This window comes from Cebus imitator, unplaced genomic scaffold (genome assembly GCF_001604975.1).
Source record: "Cebus imitator isolate Cc_AM_T3 unplaced genomic scaffold, Cebus_imitator-1.0 Scaffold178, whole genome shotgun sequence".
NCBI classification, from domain to species: Eukaryota; Metazoa; Chordata; class Mammalia; order Primates; family Cebidae; genus Cebus; species Cebus imitator.
The window spans coordinates 620,735-646,170 of record NW_016107493.1 but is presented as its reverse complement, the minus strand read 5'-3'; the positions used below and the strand labels follow the sequence as shown (position 1 = coordinate 646,170).

The 25,436-nt window shown below is 37.1% G+C and overlaps 1 protein-coding gene and 1 pseudogene across 2 annotated transcripts in view; one reads left to right on the top strand and one right to left on the bottom strand.

Annotated features, from left to right (window-relative positions):
- Positions 1–431: 431 nt before the first annotated feature.
- Positions 432–25,436, bottom strand: part of PLCL1 (phospholipase C like 1 (inactive)) — a 351,809-nt gene continuing 326,804 nt past the window's right edge. For both annotated transcript variants that reach the window (XM_017545179.2, XM_017545178.2), the window contains one exon: positions 432–4,106. In XM_017545179.2, the coding sequence (XP_017400668.1) occupies positions 3,924–4,106 (183 nt within the window). In that variant the 3' untranslated portion in view covers positions 432–3,923. The remainder of the gene's footprint in view (positions 4,107–25,436) is intronic.
- Positions 11,671–12,300, top strand: LOC119473695 (annotated as a pseudogene).

Here is a 25,436-nt window from a genome sequence, read left to right as displayed (position 1 = left end):
CTTTGTAAATTCTGGATGCCAGTCTCTTATCAGATTCATGACCTGCAAACCTACTCTGTGGGTTGTATTTCACTTTCTTGATAGTATCCTTTGGAGTACAGAAGTTTTTACTTTTAATGAGATTATTTAGAGCCAATTAACATATAAATATGCATCCAATCTCACTAGAGATAAAAGATAAAGAGAAATAATATTTTTGTAACAGAAAATTGGCAAAGATAAAAATAAGAAAAAATAAATTTATTATTAGCAAAGATTTCAGTGCTCTCATAAACTCCTGGTGGGGTTTTAAACTGAACAAGTTTTCCAGAAACTATTTGGCAATGTATCTCAAAAGCCCTAACAAACAAAAACAAAATAAAACAAAAAACTCTATATCTTTTGACCCAGCAATTCCACTTCTAGAAATTTATCCCGAAGAAAAAGTTGAACAACTTTGCAAAAATGGATTTTATTACAGGAATGTTTATATAACAAGAAATTAGGAGAGTAAAGTCTAACAATAGGACATTGGTTAAATATATTATGGTAAGCCATATAATAAGATACTATGTAATTATTATGAATGATAATTAATTTTTTTACTTTTTAAAGACATTGTTTCCCAGGCTAGTCTCAGCTCCTGGCTTCAAGCAATTCTCTCACTTTGGCTTCCCTATAAATGATAATTTGCATCAAGTTTCACCACCTATCACGTCCACAAGGTCCAGATGTAACATAAATGAGGGAAAAGACTCTCTAGAAAATTCGACAGCATATGCCCCTTTTGGAGAGGGCAGTTTCTATTAATTGATGCCAAGCAAGAAAGTATATGTGTGCTGGTTGTGAGGTGGGGAGTGGGAGGTGTCTTGTGTTGTCAGATTATCCAATACTTTAAAACAAGCAGGACATTGAATTTTATGTAACATTTTCTGAATTTGAAATGCTGTCTAATGGTTAAATATTAAAAAAAAATATCAGTGGCCAAATAAAACACAGCATTTTTGAACTAGATTCAGTTCAAAGGCTGGGAACTCTAATGTACATACACATTTATTGACATAGATATCCATAACATGTTAAAATTTTAAGCACCCTGCTACAAACAATTTATATAATATCTCAATTTTGTTAAAATAAAAGCATATTTACATATATGTATAAACTCTAAACAGTGTCTAAAGGGATATAAATCAAAATGTTAATAGTGAGTAATTTTGCTTTTCGATTGTATATAGTTCTCTATTTTTGTATTTTTATACTGACCATTAATATTTTATATTCAGAAAAAAATGATATGGCTCTTTGTATCTGTGGTTATAAAGGTAAGAGTTAATAGTCTGGTTTAAAATTTTGAGAATAAACTTAAAATCAAAGTCACTAAATATATAATCTTGCACATGAAATCAGACAGACCTGAGTTCAAAATCAGTTATTACATTTATTACCTCAGTGGCCTTGGGCTTTCTCACCTTTAAAATGCCAGTGATAATACCTACCATCTCCAACTCAGACCCCATGGGTGATGTAAAAATGAATAGATAAAAACAGAATTAATATCTAAAACACTAGCTTCTTAGCATCACCAAATCTAAGTGGACAGAAGAGAGAAGGGGGCTTTTTCTACCACAGTTCAAGTCTAGAAAGGAGATAGATGCCCATCATAGAATGTAACAATGTCATGGAGGCATAATACACACAAAAAATTTGTTTTTGCTATTCTGTCTGAAGGAATGTGCATCACAGGAGACTAGGAGAATTTTCCCTTGCCACTCCTCCACTTCCAGAATCCAAAGCTCCTCTCTGCTCCATATCTCACTCCCTATCTAGCAAGAACATCCAGTGGAATGAAGCAGAGTATGGCTGACGACCCACTGCCAGAAGTAGCATCAGATGAGGTGGAATCCATATTATGTTCTTGAGAATCGTTGGGTAGGTCCTAAGTATGAGTGGAGCTCTAGGACAAATAAAATAAACTAGGGAATCTACTTCAAAAGATTGGATTTGATCCTGGAGTAAAGAAATGTATATTGTTTGAGAGTTTGCCATCCTTTACTTTCTCTTCCCACCTATCTGTACATCCAGTAAAGACATGGATTTACCAAATGAAATTCAAGTAGATGAAGAGGTACCCTAGTAAAATCAACCAATCAGCTGATATAAGGTGGGTTTTGTTTCTGCTTACAGAACCTTTTTCACCACGAAGGGCTTAACACCTGCATTCCACTATTCCTCCTACCAGCTAGTTAAATATAATAGAGGGTAAAGAAATTTTTTCAGGCCATTGTAGTACCACTGGAAACTTGCCTTAAATGATTTCAGGTACCTCCTCCTCGAGTGCCCAGTTTTAAACCCAGGGAATAATTTCATCATATCTGATCCAAGGAAATAGCAAACTCTTTCGGATATTTTAATGTAATAACCCATTTTCATTAGCTTTGCTTTCTCAATTCACAATAAAAGAAAACAAAGTGTTTTTTTCACATCTTTACTCTTTCAGTAATGTGCAACATGAACGTAATAGTGTTAAGAAGTCAGAAATAACACAGAAGCTATAGGAGATGTTTATACTTGCAAAATTTCAACAATTATCTTCTCTAGATTTCCCAAATTAGCATATTTGTTAATCAAATTAATTAAGAAGCTTTTCAAAATAAAAGCAATGTTTTAAATAAATATATTCTTTCATAACCATAGAACATTTAGTTCTGCTGGAGGTAACAAACATTACACTCAAGTACTTTATGAAGACATTAGGGTAAAAATTATCTAGATGCAATTATAAATGTACCCTAATTAGTCATTTGTTTTCGTATGTATGCTTTTCTGTGTGCATTAGGATTATATCATAGATGTTTTATAACTGGTTAGTTCTTAAATTATCACAAAGATGTTATTTGACCCACAGAATTTATATCAGCTCAATGTGATGATATGATATTGTTTGAACAATGTCTTTAAATTTAAATTTAGTACCCTAAATTACATCCAAAGCCAAGACCTCTAAGCTGCCTTACCTGTTACAGAAAATGAATGCTAGAGTCTCAGCTTGAAAGAATGAGACCTTCCTACAAATCTTGAAATTATACAACAATATTATTGTTACATCAAAATCCTAATTGCAACAGAGCTTTCAGTATGTTTCAGAGTACCACATAGGTAGGTATAAATTCACTTACGATCAGCTTTTCTAGTGAAATCATATGTTTAGTAAATGACTACAGAAAACTTTCTAAAAATTGATTTTATTTAATAAATATTTTTTAAAGTTTTCTAACTGAAGAAATGACTTTGCTAATCTTTCTAGAAATTCTGATCATCTGTTTAATCTTTCATTCACTTTTATTTCTACTGTGATTCTTAGGAATTTTTTTAATCTATATTTAATCTATCAAAACATCTATGCTTTGATAAATTTGATAAATTTACTTCCTTCAATAACAAGCTAAGCTAAGATATCTAAATTAAATGTCAAAGGCAGAGACGTAAAATTAAACACAGCGACAGGTTACGATAAGTGCTCTTTAGAATTTCAGATTAACAAAATAGTCCCAAAATGATCAAGGAATAACTCACTAAATGAATAATGCAACACAGAATAGATTTTAACAGAATTCCTCTCTGTCTCTATCACACACACACACACACACACACACACACACTCTCTCTCTCTCTCTCTCTCTCTATCTATCTCTTTCCATCTCTCTCTCTTTTCCAAAGTCATCCACACACAGGTGTTGACACATCTCAGAATTTAAAACACTGCTATTAAAGGCTTTAACTTAGATAAATTACACTAAAATACTGACATTGTGAAAATACCTATGCCCAATACGACATAGAGGGTATCATTTTGTGAACTTCTAAAACATTTAAAGAAAGAAAACAAGAATGAGAAACCAGAGTCCTTTCAAGACGGGTGAACGTGTCGATAATGCCCAGACTCACAGCTTCCCATTCTCCTCGCTACTTTCCTTCTCCTCTATGGCTTCCAGGCTGCGCTTGCTCTTGGCCTCAGCACCGCTGCTGGGAGCTTTACTCAGTCCACAGGACAAGCACGCCAGCTGGATCTGCTTCATGTTTTCTATAGCTTCATTCTTGGCATTCTTCAACAGATCTCCTTGGCCCTACAGACAGAAAAAATAGATATCAAAGAAGACAGTTATGGACCAGGCATGTGCTAAGTGACATCACTCTATGCTGAATGAGGAAACAAACTTTTCCAGGGCTTAGCCCAAGGTTCTTTTCTAATATTATTAAGAGACTTTGCTTGTTAAGCCACGTACTTCAACCTGAGTCTGACTAACTGGGTATGCAGTTGCTGACAGTCCCTTGAGATTCCTGTTGCAAGGAACCCTCCTCTTTATGTGCTGAGGACATCAACTCTCCTATCACCATGGTCTGAGACTCTGCACACTGCTGCCAATGCCTACCCCACCCAGACCTCACATTCCTAGTCTTGGGACAAACCAAGGAAAGAAGCCCTTCCTTAAAGAAGTTAAAATCTCCCCTTCTGTGTACAAGAGCTTACAAAGCAAAGTGTCTTCTGTAAAGTAAGTCACATACCTTTATGCTTGGTGAGCTGGTTTTTAATATACTGGGTTATCCTTGCAATCTGCTTGTTGTTAAATTATTAGTTACCCACATTACTTCTGCCTTTTCCATCATCCTAAAGAAGATTCCCACCTGGCAGATGGAGAAAAAGATTCTCCAGAGGCTCAGCATGTTAATCAAAACGGAAAGGAAATAAAGACAGAGGAGGAAGTAGCTTCTTCCCTCTCCTCTCCATTCTCACGAGGGCGCCTGAAAGTGTGACCTTGAAAGTAAAGGACAATATGGAAAGATATGGGGTTATGACAATTGCTGGAGCATTGTTCTACAAAGCAGAGGCTCAGAGTAAGGATAATTCACCTATTTTATGGAAGGTCATTCTATCTTGTTAATTTCATAAATGCTTTCTCCTTAGGGCATATGAAGAAACTTGCATTTTAAAAATCTTCAAATATTTTATTTCTCACAACGTAAACATACATTTGCCAATTCCGTTCTTTGTAAAAACTGCAAAATCCTTCTAATAGCAGCTTTTAACTATATGGGATGATGTTGGGCCTTGCCTAATGTTTGTGTTAAAGAAAGTTCCTCTCCAGTACATCAGTCATAGTATGGGATTTTGGAAGAAGAGTTGGAGGTGGATAGTTTTGACTTCTCATGAGGATAAATGAAATTGAGCTGGATAAGGTTAATTGACTGGCCCAAGGTCACAGCTGGTTAATAACTGAGCTGGGATTAAAGTTCAGGTATTTGGCCTCCTGGATCAGTGCTCTATTCCCTACACAATGTTTACAATCTAGTCTGAGACTAAAGACTAGAAATTAGAATCTAAAGACTCTGCCAGTGAAAGATGTATTTTCTAAAGAAAAAATATTCACTACACCAGCAGATTTTGGGGAGTCTGTTCTGAGCAGTATAGATATCATGAATGAGTCTGCTCAACAAACTTGCACATTATGCACATGTATCCCAGAACTTAAAGTAAAAAAAATGAGTGAAGTCACATCCACTTTAAAAAGTGCAACTCTTCAGTTATAACAACAGACCAATGTATGGAGTGCTTCCTCAGTGTGGGCACTATTCGTGCTTTTATACATGTTCATTCAATCATTCATTACGACATCCCTATGAGATAGGTACTTTTGCGATTCTCAATTTACTGATGAAAAAACTGAGGCCCAGAGCAATCATTCTTCTTAAAGTCATACAGCTGCTGAGTGGTAGAGCTGGAGCTTAAAGTCCAGCAGCTGGCTCAAGTCTGTGGTCTTAATCACCACCTGATAGGCATCTTTTAACGGCAAAGCGGGCGTTCAATGCAAGGCACCCTAAAGCCTCCTATTCATTGTTACCCATGGAATCAACACAGATAAAAAGAAAAGCACTGCCCATGTGACAACAGCCTGACACAATTTAGAGATAGCATCCAGAATCAGGAAGACAGGGCACAGCAAGAACACACTGGCAGGGACAAGGGTCGGAGCATCTTCCACCAATTTTTATCTGGGCCATTTTCTCTTTTGCAAAAATGATGAAAATATCCTTTGGCCTTTCTCACAGTTCTAAGACTAAAGAAAATATATTGAAGAGCTCTTTATGATTTAAATGGTCATAAGTATAGGAATCATAATGCTATAAGGTGATTTGGAAAGTGGTTAACATTATCTCTGCTACTATATATAAGTATCTTGGTACTATGTATATTTTATTAAAAATTTGACTAACATTTAAAATGCATCTACCATAGTCTGTTTTACAGAGATATGTATACTATATATGCACCACTATTTTTACAAATAGAAAGATTCCCTTTAAAATAATCTATTAGTAATGAGATTATATCCTCCTTCATTTTCAGAGTATTACTTTTTAGTGTTCCTTTTTCATTTAGTTTTGAAAGTTTCATCAAGCATTTTAAAAGCATATCAGTAGCAAAAGTAGCAACCTTCCTCATTGCAAGAGAAAAATGAAACATTCAAAAACATCATTTGATACTACTATTGCATAAAGTTCTTACACCCCCTTTCCCACAGCATGGCATGAAACATATTTTAATAATCCAGAATGTCACCTCACTGGTTCTAAGAGATGCATCCAAATGCCAGACTGTGTCATTTCTGGTAAATAGAAGTCAGTCTCTGTAGAAAACAATGGCCAATGGGAGAAAACAGTTTGTACCAGTGCTTAACTAACACAACTACATCATCTCCTGATAACCCTGGAGACAACACATACTGGCTGCACCATACAGGCAGAAAAAAATAATTAAACAATTAACTAATAAAAGCAAAAAATGAGAGGCTGTGTTGTGAAGCACGTACATGGAAACATTGATACAAACTTTTGCTTTCTCTTTTTCTATGAAAGAGGAATAGCAGTCCTTTTTCTGCTCTGTGGTTCAAAGAATCACACCCTGAATCTCATCTCTTCTTTGGGTCTTCCTAGTCAAGGCACCAGAACCAGAAAAGACATTCTGGTGAAAGTTGTAAAGAGGGTGAATTTGATTGTCAACAACCACAACCCTGGCATTTCCCTTGGAGTGCTGACTCTTTTCCCATTTTATATGTAGCAATTTTCCCTAATCATCTAGCAACCTCTTTCTCTCTACTCTGTCAGAAACACTCCCAAACTTCTCTTAACCAGCCAGCTCAGACCAGATCTTCCTCTAAACATCTTTGTCCTGTGTATCATTTCCTCCAAAACTTACTAGGTACAGCGGGTGTCCCCAACCCTGGGGCCATGGACTGATACCAGTCCCCATGACCTGTGAGGAACCAGGCTGCACAGCAGGAGGTAAGCAGTGGGTGAGTGAGCATTACTGTCTGAGCTCCGCCTCCTGTTGGATCAGTGGCCATGTTAGATTCTCATAGGGGTGTGAACCCTGTCGAGAACTGTGCATGCAAGGGATCTAGGTTGTGTGTTCTTTATGAGAATCTAATGCCTGATGATCCGAGGCTGAACAGTTTCATCCTAAAATAATTCCCCGACACCCACCATGATATTCAGATCAGTCAAGCCATTTAAAAGGATTTGTCTGTAGTATATATTTAAAGAGTAATCTAACAAGTCATTCTTAGAGAGTGTTTTAATCTTACTCTCCCTAAACAGAGGTCTTAGGGGGAGAGGAGGGAAATCAGGAGAATTCATTTTATTTGGTGATATAGAAATTGAAACACCTCTTTAAGTCTAGGGTTGTTACGGCATGGAATGAAGAATTAACGTACAAGTTGGGCACTGAACACTCAACTTGAAAAAAAAAAAATGTCAAGCTGCTGCCAGCATTTCTATACTAGTAATCTCATGGGGATTTGAAGTATCCTCTGGTTCTGGGGATCCTTCAGGGAAAAAAAATGAGAAGGATGCTTTAACCCAAAGGAAAGTAAGGGTAATAGAGAGCACCTCAGGTAGATTGATGCTGATGGGACAAGACTAACAGAAGTCCCAAGAGCAATGACCACCATTTAGGCTCCACAGCGGTTTGCCTTCTGAATGTAAGTCTCCATTGGCAGGTCCAACACATTTAGAAAGTAACATGGAATAATACAGAATCACAGAGATCATTATAGAAAATCTGAATATTAAAATGAGTAACAATTAGTGAATATTTTAAAAACAAATATTAAGCATTCCTTATCAAATCTTTCCAACTGCATTAAACTAGAAATCAGGAAATAACTTAGGCAATTTAGATTGCAAATTGGACTGTCGTACTCTGCCGTGGTTATACATCACCACAATTTTGATTGCTACTAATAAATTTACTACTGAGAAGAAATATTATCACAACACTAACAGTAGTTAACATTTATTGAACACTTAATATACTAAACATAAACCAATTTGCACACATCTCATTATATCCTAACCATAAAATAGAGAATTCTAAATGTAAATTATCTTTTAGTTATATATCTTATAACTTATCAAAAGACATTTAGGATTTCTGTTATCCTCATTTTTTACCAAGAAATGCAGTCCTCCCCCTACCACCACTGAAAATGGTTTTGGCTACAATCTGGCAGAATTATTCACGAAAGACATCCCTGGATCCTTCAACTACTTTTCCCATGAATCGCCCTATCCCTTGTGATATTAGTACACAAAAGAGCAGGAGAATATCATAACTAGTGGTCTCATCACGTGTAAAGGAAATGCGTGGGTTGTTTCAGAACACACCACAAATATTTAAAGCAGCTAACTGGGACTCTGGGAATGAGAAAACCCTCACATGTACAAAACTACCCACATAAACAAATGCAGCTCTGTCTCCACATCAACTCGTGTGGGTATTTTTGAGCCCACATTCAGTAGCAGACTGGGTTCTCTGATATTCTTTCCATGGGAGAGTCCACACCCACAGTAGAATCACCTTTGGACAGTGCTGCAGTAGAAACTGGTCACAGACACCATAATGGGATGAGTAGTTCTTTATTTGGTCCATTGGTGGACCATAGTACAGAGGGCTGTGTACAACTGCCATCTTACTAATTCAAACACCATTCTTTGGGACGCTGTCATTTAAGAGGTTTAATTCTTTGCTCTGAAGAGGTAAAAACAACTGCTACAATAACCTCCATTTTCAAAATTAAAACAACAAATCAAAAATGTTTTGGTGTCATGTCAGATTTTTTTTTTTTTAATGTTACACGCTTGGTATGTTACTGCGTTTGGAATACTGGGAGAAACTATTCAAAGATGGCCTGGAATTCTCTCTAGAATGAAAGTCTAGCTGTGTAGGGAATATAAACAAGATGTTAACAAGAGTTACAGGTACAAAGGTGTAGCCAGTAAGAAATTGCATATGAAAACTCTTAATTTTGCATGAAAATAGAAGTGTCCACTGCACTAGGTTATCAATGCTCACATTTATTTGCAACACCTCAACAACCAAATATTTCAACTGCATTCTACTTGCCATTATTATTGTTATTTTATATATACCTGAGGGACTGATTCAATAAAACCTATTTTCTTTATAAATTACCCAACCTCGGATAGTTCTTTATACCAGTGTGACAATGGACTAATACATAGGGTTTACTCAGGCAGGACTTAACAGAAGTCTTGCAGGACACATGGCAATTTTTCATTACATTCTACCATCCTGCCCAGAGCATGACATCAAGTATTCCTGTCTGTTCCTTAAATGCCAGGAGAATCCTCCTAATCACCTCCACGATTTCCCAGAACACACCCTAGGGGGCAGCACTGCACTCATTGAGAATCACCGGGCTGGATTCGTGAATACACAAATGAGCACAGACATCATCCCTGCCCCTATAGAACCTAAGTCTAGTGTGGGATACAGGTATATATAAAATAACCACAAAAATAAAGTTATATCTAACCATAAATTATGCTAAGTGCTTGAGGGAAAAGAATGTATTGCTGTGAGGACTAGGAGATTAGACAAGCCCTCCCATAGAAAGTAACAAGAGAGCAACAATGTGCAAGATGAGTAGGCATCTTCATTTTTTCCTGGCTTCTTACGATCAGTGAAACACAGTACAAGAAGTTTTTGATGCTTGCCTGGAGGAGAGGCAAGAATCCTCTTCCAGCCTTTCAGATACAGATATGCATGGTATGGAAGAGTGTTCTGGAAGGTTGCCACCTTTATGGACAGCATCAAATGGCCTAATACATTCCATTTTTCCTTATGTTTTTTTCTATTTAGGATTTATTTTGCTTCCTTGACATTTATACTGAAAGGAACACTGAAAATGGAAAACAATAAAGTGTCATTTAGTGACAGTATCATTGAGTTCTACTAAATAATGATTCTTAGTAATTATTTCAATTTTTTGAGCTGTTCAAAGGACTGCTTTTATAACTTTACAGGTGAATAAACGGACCCAAAAAAGCTTTAAAAAAATTTGCCCAGGTTCACACAAGAAATAAGTATAAAGGAAATAACTAATAATGCCAGCTTCCCAGACGGAGTTGTTTTTCTTAATCACTATATTGTTTGGTTTTGTGTGTGTGTGTGTGTGTGTGTGTGTGTGTTTTAATTTAGGTATATTACATTATATGGTATACACATGTCATTATACATATCATCAAATACATATTAGAAATGCAGAAACGAAAAACTAGCTTAAGACCTCTTTGGTTTACAAAAGAATTCCTTGATAGAACTTCATGAAAATCCCAGACATAAATACTACCTTTGTGCTGATATTTTGATTTCTGACTTTTTTCTTCAGTATGGGTACAGGGTTTAGAAGCATTTAATAATTTTAGTCTGAGCCAAATTTTCAGAAAACCAAAATACAAAAGCAATGATAGAGGATTCATGAGTGGGAGAAGTGTTGGAAAAAAATGACTGGTTTTCACTTAAAAGGTATCATTATAAGCCCTGACAGATCAGATCCAAAAAGGTTACTAAAGAATCACACTCATGACAGGCACCAGCTAAACATTTTGAAGGATGCTATTAAGGTGAGTCCTCATCAGTTAATCTCAGGGACCCTGTACTGATTTCTCCTTGCAGCACCCGTGAGCCCCCACAGCCTTCTGTATAAGATGGCAGCACACACAAGCTGAGGAATGGTACTCCAAGAGTGATGAAGGAATACATCTGAATTTAAGGATTCCTCATTTCTCACATAGAATAACAATCTAGACTCAAGACTTTGAATCATAACCATATTGCCATTCTTATAAGTGAATTTACAGCATAAGCTCCATTCTTACTGTACCTGGGCTCAAATCCTGGCTCCAAGACATATTAGCTTTTTGACCTTGGACAAGATCACTGGGTGCCTCAGTTTCCTCATCCATAGAATGGCTATAATAATTGCACTCACCTCGTAGATATTTTTGTGTGAGATTAAGAGAAATAATACATCTAAATTCTTTAGAACAATGCCTGCCATACATGGCAAACACTAATTATCATTAGCAATTATTTTTCTATTGTATAAACAGAAATAACAATGTTATAGATATGTCCATTGTCCTTTGCCTTATAAAAATGTGAGGAAACAAAAACATCTTGAAACTTAAAAAGACAAGTTGACGTCTTTTTCCGGCTGGAACCATACAGGGTGTAGAAGAGAAGAAGAAATAGATTCCTGCTGTGCCAGAAGCCCTTAAGAAAAAGTGAAGGAATTTCACAGAGCTGAGATCAAGCACCTGAAAAAGAAGTTTGCCCAAAAGATGCTTCGAAATGCAAGGAGGAAGCTTATCTATGAAAAGGCGAAGGGCTGTCACAAGGAATATAGGCAGATCTACAGAACTGAAATTCGAATGGCGAGGATGGCAAGGAAAGCTGGCAACTTCTATGTACCTGCAGAACCCAAATTGGCATTTGTCATCAGGATCAGAGGTATCAATGGTGTGAGCCCAAAGGTCCGAAAGGTGTTGCAGCTTCTTTGCCTTCGTCAAATCTTCAATGGAACCTTTGTGAAGCTCAACAAGTTAACATGCTGAAAATTGTAGAGCCATATATTGCATGGGGGTACCCAAATCTGAAGTCAGTAAATGAACTAATCTACAAGCATGGTTATGGCAAAATCCATAAGAAGCAAACTGCTTTGACAGATAATGCTTTGATTGCTTGATCTCTTGGTAAATCTCTGCCTGGAAGATCTGATTCATGAGATCTATACTGTTGGGAAACGCTTTAAAGAAGGAAATAACTTTCTGTGCCCCTTCAAATTATCTTCTCCATGAGGCGGAATAAAGAAAAAGACCACCTATTTCATAGAAGGCAGAGATGCTGGCAACAGGGAGGACCAGATCAACAGGCGTGTTTAGAAAGAACTAAGGTGTCTACCATGATTATTTTTCTAAGCTGGTCAGTTAATAAACAGTACCTGCTCTCAAATTGAAAAAAAAAAAAAAAAAGACAAGTTGACAAAGTGGAGAGAATAAACTGTGACAGAATACAAGCCAGGATTGCATTACTCATTAGTCCAATAAGAGATCCCATAATGTTTAAAATAAAAACGACAATTGCATTAATGTGGCAACTTTCCTTGAGGAATCCCAAAAGGCATCATCCTCCCTCTCAAAAGCTTATTTTCTTATTCATAATTTAGAGGCTACAACATTGTTTAGTGTCAAACATCAAAGCATTGCTCGCTATTGGAATAAAAAAATGTAAAACAGCTGTTTCATTTAAGCCAGCAGAGAAAGTAAAAATGAACTGAAATCATTTGTCACCAAACGAAATTAATGCCAAACATTATCTTTTGTGACAGACCTGTTTTATTTCTGAAGATACCATAAGATAGATTCCTACGGGGGTGCTCTGTTTAAGAAGCCATCTGTCTGCTTTGGGCAAATGACTGCAAGCCTAATCCACTTACAGAAAATGTCAACAAAATTGCTTCAACACTAGTGAGCTGAATAATGGAAAACCCCAAGCTAAACTTTAAAAATATAATTCAACTGCAGGAAGCCTTATGAATTTAGGTTGTGTGATGATACTGGTATCCTGAGAATTCTCTTGCAGTCATTTTGACAAAAGAACCATTCAATAAAATAATAGCAGTCACTGCTTGTCGGTTCCCCTGCTCTCTGCTCTTTCCTTCCCATTATTGCAATCATCTCCCTCTACGTCAACAGAACTAATAGGATAGGACAGAAGATTAATGTCAATCTTTAGCAAGGTGATGAAGGTAATTCATTGCATTTCAAATGAAATTTAGTAATAGATTGTCATTAGCACAATAAACAAACACTGTTTAAAAGTTCCAGTATCTCAGATTAATTTTCCATGTATAATAAATGACCCTGAAATCTGAATTCATACTACCTCCATGAGTGCCATAAGCCAAATACAAAAGGAACTTCTATAGAAATTTCTACCCTGGCCAACTCATGCTATTCTCATTTCAAAAAAGATCATTTATAACAGCTTGAAACACAGTGAATGGTCCAAATCCCAGAGCAAAGGCTACTGAGATAGTTATGAATATTAGTAGGATATTTTTTAAATACATTCTGGTATTTGCTTGGTAAGGTTTCACACTAAAAAGTTACTGGTCAATTGTTGCTCAAATTATTGGTTACTTGATCTGTCCAAAAAGTAATTCTGCAAACATGCCGGAACAAAAGTGCAGATACAGTAACAACAGTGTACCATAGAGTGAACTGATCACAAAAATGGCTTCAGCTTCTTCACCACATCCACAGTGCTGGATTCAGCAAATAAGTGGCTTTTCATGACATCTGGTCCCTTGTTACACAACTCCAGGGGCACAATGCACCCTGCCTTCTACGTGCATGGCAATCTCTACAGCCCAATGACAGTTGTATTACATCTGGTCTAGATATGTCCTTTTACCAAGGACATTCATTCTTTATTCTCTGCAAAATCCTAATGCTTTTAAAGAGGCTGAAATTGTCCTCTTTAATGGTGAATCATGGCATGTGTATGGCTGGCCCATCCAGTGGCCTTGTAGGCACCCATCTAGGCTGGCTTGAGTTTCAGGTTCAGTGTTAAGTGAAGTGGCCAAATAGTTATTAGCAAGATATTTCTAAAGGGGCAATTTCTTCCACCCTCCACCCAATGACTCAGTTTTTAATGAATGAGGCTAAGACAGCTATCAAATAAAACAGGCTACTTCTTAATAGCTAAATCAAGGATATGGCCAACTCAGCTTCCTCCACAATGATTGGTTTGGAGATTTGGTCACTCATGAGATATTCACTCTCAGTGCCCCAAATCCAGCAAAGCATTCATTTAAACACCAGATCAATGTTACTGCCAGGAAAGTCAAGACCTATTTTCCCTAATGTGAGACTGGCTCCAATTTCAGATTTCAGACTCAAGCCATCTATACCAACAGAACAATAGTTACACTTTTTCCTCCAACTTTTTATATTATATAAAGATTTTTCAACCCTACACAAAAGTTGAATGAGTAGCATCCATATTTCCCAATTTTTCAGATTGTGTTATGTTGGCTTGATCAATTTATCTATCCCCATCTAGCTAACAATGTATACTTCACCCTAAATATCTCAGTGTGCAAATCATGAAAATGAGGACATTCTACATAACTGCAATACTATTATTACCACCAAAGAAATTAACTTTCATTCAACAATTACATCTGATATATAGTAAATTAAATTTGTCCAGTTGTCTCAAAACATCTTTTTATTACTTTTTTTTAAAATCTAGAAGCCAATCACACATTACTAGAACCTTTGAAAATAGCAACTCAGTTACATGAAGTTAGAATAAACGCATGAGTGATGGAGGGTGTATTGGGAAACGGAACAGCAAATTCACAGCAGTAAATACCACTCACTCAGAAGACAAACATTTCCACAGTTTCACTCCTGTCGACTTTATGGAATACGCACCATTAAATCATCACATACACTGTCAAAACATTTCTTCTAAATGTCAAATACCATCATTCTTACATTCTTATTTTTAAATCAACTTTATAAGTACATATGCCTGGAAAAAATTCACCATGCATTCACTAAACCCATTCAATTTTTTGAGTGTCATGATAAAGCCTCCCTAGCCCTTCTTCCTATCCAAATTTCTTCCCAGAATATATTAATGTGAAAATCAAACTATCAGCATCTAGTGGGAGAGGACGTTCATATTCGATTCCTTAATATGTCAGTAGCTGATATTCCTTAGAACTTTGAATATGTGGACCAAAAAAAACCCCACATTTTTAAAGAAACTTTAAATTATCACCATGTAGAAATTCAGTTTATTTGACAGGCCTTATGTAATGCTGTCCACATCCACAGACCTTTGCTAAAGAAAACAGCCCCAGGCTGACCTTGAGTTGGAATGGCCTAGCTCTGAACTGTAAGAACCAACCTCCCCAGCCAAAACTGGTTGGACCACAGATTCACACATGGCCCAAGTGTGGCCAATCAGTAGCTGACCAGTGACCTATGAGATGTCCTGACACCAGGCAGTAATGACAGTAATTAGACAAACCAATTGGATTAACTCTTTCCGAGATTGGAACTGAAAAATTCAGAGTCTTAGTCATTTGTGAACAAAAAGAAGTGCTAGAAAATACAGAGGAAAGAAAGAGCAGCAGAGCTGAGCCCCTACAAGGCCACAGCACTAGACTGAAAAGCTACAATTCTTGCTCTCAAGGCAAGGAATGGGAAAATGGAAAAAATAAAAAAGATAATGCAGTCCTCTAAAGCCTGCTTTAATTGTGAAGGATCTTCTAGCCTGAGATTCCATGAGGCTGCTCGTCTGTGGCTCCTCCTCTTCCCAGGAGATGTGGTCCCTGCATTGTCACATGTAGTCTCACTTCAAGAAATCTGAATTAATCCTGCTTTATTTTAAATGAGAAATGACAGGACTGCTACAATTTTAATCACATCATTTGATTGTTTGATAACCAAGGCAAAATAGAGTTTAAACCATGTCCAGGCTAAGGCATTCAAGCTTCTTGTAAAGAAAACCAGCATCAGTCAAAAGGATACAAAGAATAGGGGTTATGGCTGATGTGTGCAGTGGGAAAAACGATTAATAAGTTATGAATTGACTTTGTGACCTTGGAAATGTCCCTAACTCCTGTGGGCAGCAGTCTCCTTTTCTACAAAACATGGGGATTTGATGAGATGTTCTTTGATTTGATCTTACAGGCTAAAAATCTATTGTTTATTAATTAGGGCTTAGGTTAAAATTGATGTTAAAATTCATCATCTAATTATTTAAAATAATAGAGACTGTCTAGTGAGAGATTAAAAAAAAAGCTATTAAAGTCCTATAATAGTGGAATAACAGGATTCCTTGGGAATACATGCAGGGATACCCAACTCTGTTGAAGATGGGGGGCAGGCGAAGGCATCCGTGAAGGCTTCCTGAGGACTCTGTAGTGAGTGATCAGCCATGTAGAATATTCCCAAACAGTCAGCAAAGGTAAAAACTGAAAAATGTGTCCATGAGTTGTTGTGACAAGGAGGTTACTGGTGACCTTGGTGAGAATGATTTAATGGAGTGTCAGGGGAAGAAGAAAGATTAAGGTTGGCTAAGAAGTGAGCAGGAGGTAAGGAAGTGGATTTGGCAAGTATCAACAATCCTGTTAAGAAGTTTGACTATGTAGGCAAGGAGAAAGAGGAAGGAGATGAGCTAGAAGAGGGCTGAAAGTCCTTTAGAAAAGCCCAACACACACACACACATACATACACACACACACGTGTAAAATATTAAAGATATTTATTTTGGGCCAAATGTGAGGACCATGACCTGTGACACAGCCTCAGGAGGTCCTGAGAACATGGCCAAGGAGGTTGAGTTACTTGATATTTTACATTTTAGAGAGATATAAGACATCAGTCAATACATGTGAAGTGTCCATTGGTTTGGTAGGGAAAGGCAAAACAGGAGACTTACAAGCTATAGGTGGATTCAGAGATTTTCTGATTGGCAATTGGTTGAAGGAGTTATTATCTAAAAACCCAGAATCAATAGAAAGGAGTGTCTGGGCTAAGATAAGTGGTGTTGGAGACCAAGGTTCATATTATGTAGATGAAGTCTTATAGGTGGCTATCCTTAGAGGCAATAGACAGCAAATGCTTCCTATTCAGATCTTTAAAAGGTACTAAGACTCTCAGCTAACCTCTTGAGGATCAGAAAAAGACCTAGAAAAGGAAGAGGACTCTCTACAGAATGTAAATTTCCCCCAAAAGAGACAGTTTTGCAGGGCCATTTAAAAATATGTCAAAGAAATACATTTTGGGGTAAAATATTTGATTTCTTTCAGGGCCTGCTATCTGTCATGTGATGCTATACTGGAGTCAGATTGAAATTTGGTATCTTATTGCTACAAAGAGTCTGCTTTGTCTGTCTTAAGATCTCTGTTTTAATTTTATGGCCCATCTTATCCTGTAATGCCCACCCAGGAACTGACTAAGCACAAGAAGACAGTAACGCCCCATAATTTCATCTTCGACCCAACAAATCAGCACTCCTTGACTCGCTGCCCCTCCCCTCCCACAAACTGTCTTTAAAAGCTCTAATCCTAGGGAGACTGATTTGAGTAACAGTAAAACTTCTGACTCCCGCACAGCTGGCTCTGTGCAAATTACCCTTTCTCTATTGCAATTCCCCTGTCTTGATAAATCACCTCTGTTTAGGTCCTGTGAAAAGAGAACCCATTAGGCGGTTACATCATCAGGTTCCCATCATGACCTGAACTAGGTTTTTGGATCTTTTTGGAATCCCCTTCCACCCGGAGGAGAGGTCCAGTCAGTTGGTTAAGGGGCTTAGAATTTTATTTTTGGTTTACAATATAAATGCAGTTAGGCTGAACTATGAGTGAAACGAAAAAGACAAAATATGAAATGGATTAACTAAAAACCTCTACTTCTAAGATTGATCATTATTCAAATTTGATCTTCATAGCATCCTAATTTTTTTTCTCCTTACTTTAGAGAGCTTTATTAGTGTGAAGTGAAAAATTTACTCAGGAAAATACAAAGTACATAAATTTAAATATGTAAGCAAATCTACCTAAACTTAAAAGTAAAAAAGCAGGGATGACTACCTCCAGGAAAATGAAGATTTTTTGCACTGTCCAGCAGGTGGCTCCCCTGCTTTGGCCTTAGGTAGGGAGTGCCTGCTGTCCACAAAAAGCTTGTGCTCCAATGATCAGAAATGGTTTATTCCTCTCCTTCCATGTAGATTTGCACTTCAGTCATTCTAAGTATATAAAAGTGACTCAAATAGATTTTAAACTTACAATGTCATCAAAAAACATTGGCGTATCCCCAACCTGTGTATATAGGCATTTAAATTAGAAGTGAACACTGTGTACACAAATTTTCAGATGGACACTATCTTTCTCAGCAAAACCTGAAACTGTCATGCCTCTTCAAAGGGAAAAAGTATATCTAGCTATTTGCTCTCACAATTTGGTGAAAGGAGAAAAAAATGGTAACATAAAAATATGTCCAATATTTCATATAATAAAAAATAGGTTTAAATAGCCATATCTCTTATATGTATAAGTATATATTTATACTTGCTGTTTGGAAAATCTTAATATATACAACTTAATCTAATATGATATAAAGCTCTCAGGTTTAAATAATTTGTTGGTATTATAAGACAAAGTTCTTTTCTCTACTTGGTAGGGGTCATTAGCATGATTTAGCATGTGGAAAATGTTACCATTATGCATTTATGATTATTCACAGTACAGAGGGTATGTGGATGGAAAGGCAACTGAAAAGGTTCACCCCATAGACACCTCCCTTTGCAGCTCTCCCATTCTGCTGTGCTACAAACTGCCTACTGACATTGGAAATAACAAGGGAGAGAGAAGGGCAAAGTTCAGGTTTTCAACTGTCAGTGTACAAAGGAACTAAGAATACACAGCACACACACACACACACACACACACACACACACACACACACACACTCATTCACTGTACCAGCTAAAACCAGCATCCCTCACCTACCAATCTGCTCAGGAAACGGCTCTACCTCGTTGTTGTTGCTGTTGCTGTCACTCTATCACACAGGCTGGAGTGCAAAGGTGCAATCATGGCTCACTGCAGCCTCACCCTCCCAAGGCTCAAGCAATTCTCCCTTCAACCTCCAAGAAGCTGGGGCTATAGGCACGTGCCACCAAACCCAGCTAATTTTTGTATTTTTTTGTAGAGACAGAGTCTCACCAGGTTGCCCAGGCTGGAGTTGAGCTCCTGAGCTCAAGGGATCTGCCTACTTGAACTTCCCAGAGTGCTGGGATTACAGGAGTGAGCCACTGCACTTGGCTTGGCTCTATCATTTTTTAACTTGCTAATGGTATGAAATAAATGTGAGCAACTAGATTTGGAATCCTCATGGCTATTAGCTCAGAGCTAAGGTCGGGATGGTTCCCTCCACATAGCCCCTCAGTGGTCCCCACAGCCCAGGCAGCAAATCATGTGAGTTCTCACTGTTTCCATCTTACCTCATTTTCTGCAAAACCTAAAGACAAAAAAAAAAAAAAAAACTGAAAAGATTAGCCACTGAGCAAAATCACCTCAGAAGGAGACATGGGCTTTTTTTATAAAGCAGGCACAGATCTATCATCATAAATGCAATTCTTGTTCAAAAAGATATCAAGACTGAGTCTTCTAGATTGTAGAGAAGTTGGAGGGTAAGCACAGAAGAGAAACAGTGTATGCAGAGACATAGAGGCAAGAATACACATGGGATATTTGGAGAATTGCAGAGGGATAGCCATGGTGGGAACAGAGGGGCTAAGTGGAAAATAATCAAAGAAATCTGAAATCTGTTGTAAGAAAACGTCCCATTTAACATGAGGGAGTAACCCCACTAGAAACAAAGAATTATATGCACTTAGACAGGATTTTAAAACTTTGTTATCCTAGAGATTTGAGAAGCTATATTCCACGAAAGAAAATATATGTTGACTAATATTTGAATACTTTATATGTCTGCTGGGTTGCTAAAGCAAAAATTTATACATATCTGTTCAGAACAAATACTGAAGCATTCAGCTCAGTTTATTAGCAGAATCCCATGGCCCTTTCTTCCCTACTCTTTAATTTTCCTTATTTATTTGTTCAAACAGCCAGGCTGACACCTGCCAGAGGATGCTTCAGTACTAGAGAGAAATCAATGGATGCTGGCAGCCGTCTCAGCTTCCTTCAAAGAGTGACCTTTAGGTGTGGCAGCCAAAGATATCTCCCACCATGACGCATTATTTTTTTATGATTCTCAGATTCAGGTTGCATGTTTTAATAACGTCATCTACTAATGTCAACTTCAAGGGTATTAAACCAACACGGCCAATTTCCTTATTCACTACCCACATATTCTTTTCTTTTTTCTCTTGTACTTGAAAAAAAAAAATGGGGATTGGTGGTACTGAAGCTGAGTTTAATTCTTTCAGCTGTGAAAAGCCCAAACATTGCTATACTATTTTAAAGTAACAGCTTCCAACACTCCTCATATCTGTAAACCACAGGTTGTTTATTTTATGTAGTCAGATATTTAAAATAAAAGGAAAAAATATAAAAATCCCCTAGTTCCTATGGACAAATTGCTTATATACACAAACATGAGCATTCCCAAAATGCAAAACCCTAATACTTATAAGACTAAGAGAAAAGGAAATCCGTCCTTGGTTTAAAACCAAGCCCATTCTTCATTTTGAAGGCCAGACTAAGATGAGATTTATACTATGGTCTGCAGCCAAAAGTGGACTATTTGGGGATATATATATATATATATATAACTTCTGTTCTCTAAGGAATTAAGCTAAGGGCTCTCTTTCTTGACTTCACAGCTCTGGCACAACACTAGAGCCCAGACAGAGTTCTATGTTAAAACCTGCAGTGATGGCAGAAACATTCTGTATCTCTGTGGTCCATTATGGTAGTCACTAGCCACATGTGGCTACTGAGCACTTGAAATGTGACGAATGTCCCTGAAGAATGGAATATCTAATTTTATTTCATTGTAATTATTTTATATTACTTAAAATAGCACACCTATGGCTAGTGCTTTCTATATTGGACAGCACAGGCTAAAAGGTGCCAAACTTCAGCAAGAAAATGAATTAAATAAAATTATTTTTCATTCTCTCTAGCTTTTTTCCAGAGGCATTACTTGCCACAATTACAATTAAATAACTAATTATGGCTTGTACTTTGTACTGTCTGTATCTCCCTTAAGAACATAAACTCTGAATGCAGTAGCTCCTTCTATCATGTTCATAGAGGCACTCAGGAGTTAGCATAAGGCCCAGTCAAAGCAAGGCTCCAAAGTGTTTGTTGAATGAAAAAATAAATTGGATGCCACTGAATACCTACTCTCCTCAGCCTAGAATTTCCAGGGACCATGACTACTTATCACACAAAAACCTCATTTTCCAACTTCTTAATTCTGGCAAGGAATAGTTAATTTACCCAAAAATTAGCCCATTCTTTTATAACTAGTACATTGCCCCCAACCTTTTATGCAGGCCCATTTTAACAAAAATCTTCTGGAGAAAACTATCAAAAGACTGACCATCATGCTAATTACTAATTTCAAGGTCAGAGGGAATTATTATTATAATTATTTTAATTACATTATATTATGACAGGTATATCTGGGGGAGGCAGAAGCCAGTGGAGTAACAATGTGTATATTTGTTGAGAGATAAGCTAGTGAAATCCTAATCACACTAGTTAAGGAGACTGTCCTATCTGCCCGCATAAAGAACATTAAGAACGAGTCATGTGGCCATGGGCACCCCACTTTACATAAAAATGCATTCTAATTAAATTACATCTTTCTGCCAAAGATTCGGAGAAACTGTGGAGTTTTAAGTTTGTTTCCTCATGAGTTTTGCACTAGGAGACTCAAACTTTAGCTTTCACTCTTTCTCCTCCTGGGTCCCTGTATTAGTCTGCTAGGGCTGCCGTGACAAAGCACCATAGACTGGGTGGCTTAAGCCAGAGTCCCCAACTTTTTTGGCACCAAGGACTGGTGTCATGGAATTCAATTTTTCCATGGACTAGGGGGCTGGAGAGGGGTGCATGGTTTCAGGATGAAACTATTCCGCCTCAGATCATCAGGCATTAGCTAGATTCTCATGAGTATGCAACCTAGATTCCTCAGGTGCACAGCTCACAATTGGGTTCCCATTCCTATGAGAATCTAATGCTGCTGCTGATCTGACAGGAGGCAGGTTCAGGCAGTAATGCTGCTGTGCAGCCTGGTTCCTAACAGGTCATGGAGTGAGGGTTACAGAACCCTAGCTTAAGCAACAGAAATTTATTTCTGACAATTCTAAAAGCTAAAAGTCCCATATCAAAGTGTTGACAGGGTTGGTTTCTTCTGAGACCCCACTTCTTGGCTTACAGAGATGGCCGTCTTTTCCCTATATCTTCACATGGTCTTCTTTCTGTACCTGTCTAAGTCTAAATTTCCTCTTCTTCTAAGGACACCATCATATTGGATTATCCTCCCCGCCACCAATTACCTCATTTTAATTTAGTTACCTCTTTAAAGGTCCTATCTTAGAATACAACCACATTCTGTGGTACTGGGGGTTTAAGATTTCAACATACAAATTTGTAGAGGGGACTCCATCAAGTCCATAACAGTTAATCCCTCCCAATATTCCAAGGTCTGTTGCAAGTCGACTTGTTATCTACAGTCAACCACACGAGAAACCTCTGTATTTAAAATTGGGGGATAGTTTGCCCATTGTAACATGAATAACAAGCCCTCCCCTGCCCATCTGAAGATCAGCATCTATCTCTCTGCATTTATATATTTACAAGTTTAGGAGTTTAATTGTTATTATGAAGTGTGGATTTACCATTGTTATTGAGCTTTTTCATTCACTGTATATGAAACAGCTGTGTACCAGGTGGGGCAGTCTTGTCAGACCGTGGACAAGGATTCCAGGTCCACACTGCCTGGGTTTCAATCATGGCACTGCCACTCATTAGCTATTACCTAACCTTTCTGTCCCTTGGTTTTCTCCTGTATAAAATGGACATCATAATAGCACATACATGGTTGTTATTATAATTTAATGATTTAATAGGTACAAAACACTTAGAACGCTCTCTAGAGAGAATACATATTTTATACCTATGTGATTATTTGTTGTTGTTATAGTGTATTTTACATTTTAAAAATATATTTTAAAACTGGAACAGATTCATCAGTTCCAATCAGTCATATGCTTGATTCTAGCTTTATGGTGAATATTCTGATCTTCTCTAAAGTGTCCCATTTCTTTCTGGTACACCCAATTTGTTTTATAATAATTCTCTCATTTATTGAATAGAAATAATGATGATCTCAATATGAGAGGCTTATTCCAAAAGTACAACTGAGACCAAAGGGTTTGCCAGTTTGTAACATAAGTGAATACTGGAAAGGGGAGCATTTTCTAAAAGCATTTTTATATATTTATGGCACTAGATATCTGATGAGTTCTTGGTAAATATTTAAAGATTGACAGTGATGAAGACTGTGATGATTCACAAAGGAAGGAAGACACTCAAAGATAAAAGTAACCCAGGTTTTAAGAAAAGATCATATACAAAATCTAAAGTTCACTCACTTTGATTGTTCATAACTGAACCATGCTGGAAAAAGACAATAAACCTAAAGAGAATTAAATTGTCTTTTTTTAATCCTCTTATGAGTAACCAAAGGCAACAGTGGCCAACATCTTCTTGCACTGGGATAACTGTTAATATTTTTTGTAGATTTAAATTTATATAATTCAATTCATCAATCATGTCTTGAGCACATTTTGTATGCTTCTTCTACAGTAACAAAAAAAAAATTAAACATAGGCACTAGAATTATAAAATGTAGAATAGGGCCACAAAAAATTTTTTATAATATATACTCAGGATATCTGTGTACGTATGTGCACAGATGCCTATATACAGGAAAAATTGAGGAAAATGGCTGAAAAGAGCTGAAGCACTGATCTAGAAACCTGTTCAATTCTATCAAATAACCCTGAGAACAGTCACCAGTTGCCTGACAGTGAAAAGATGGCCACCAGAAGGAAGAGAAAATTAAAGGTGGGCACTGGTCCTATTGAGAGAAAAAGCCAAAAGCAAATTACCAGTCCAGTGCATATGGGAGCCTGCCTGTATTCTGAAAAGATGGAGTGCTCTGGTAGGAAAAGATGAAACTGAATAAAAGAGTAGGCCAGGGACTTTAAATTATACAACAGAGCTGTAATAACCAAAACCGTACAGTGCTGGCATAAAAACAGACACATCGACCAATGGAACAGAATAGAGAACCTAGAAACAAATCCACACATCTACAGTAAACTCATTTTTGACAAAAGTGCCATGAACATACAGTGGGGAAGAGTCACTCCTCAATAACAGTGCTGGGAAAACTGGATATCCATATGCAAAAGAATGAAACTAGACCCCTATCTCTCATCAAATCAAAATGAATTAACGACTTAAATTTAAGACCTCAAACTATGAAACTACTACAAGAAAACATTGAGGAAACCCTCCAAAACATTTGTCTGGACAAATGTGTCTCGAGCAGTACCCAACAAGCATAGGCAACCAAAGCAAAACTGACAAATGAATTCACATCAAGTTAAAAAGTTTCTACATAGCAAAGGCAACAACCCACAAAGTGAAGAGGCAACCCACATAATGGAAGAAAATATTTGCAAACTACCTATCTGACAAGAGATTAATAATCAGAACACATAAGAAACTCAAACAACTTTAGAGGAAAAACTCTAATAACCTTATTAAAAACTGGGCAAAAGATCTGAATAGACATTTCTCAAAAGAAGACAAACGGCAAAAAGCATATGAAAAGGTAACAACACTGATCATCAGAGAAATGCAAATCAAAACTACAATGACATATCATATTACCCCAGTTAAAATGATTTATATTCAAAAGACAGGTAGTAAAAAATGCTGGCAAAGATATGGAGAAAAGGGAACCCTCATACACTGTTGGTGGGAATGTAAATTAGTACAGCCACTATGGAGAACAATTTGGAGCTTCCTCAAAAAACTAAAAATAGAGCTACCATACAATCCAGCAATCTCACTTGTGGGTATATATTAAAAAGAAAGGAAATGAGTATATCAAAGAGTTACCTTCACTCTCAGGTTTATTGCAGCAGCACTATTCACAATAGCCAAGATTTGGAAGCAACCTAAGTGTCCATCAGCACATGAATGGATAAAGAAAATGTGGTACATATATACAATGGAATACTATTCAGCCATAAAAAAAGATTGAGATCCTGTCATTTGCAAATCATGGATGGAACTAGAGGTCATTATGTTAAGTTAAATAAGCTAGGCACAGAAAAACAAACTTCACATGTTCAAACTCATTTGTGGGAGCTAAAAATGGAAAGAATTGAACTCATGGACATAGAGAATAGAAGAAGGATGGTTACTAGAGGCTGGGAAGAATAGTGGGGTTGAGGG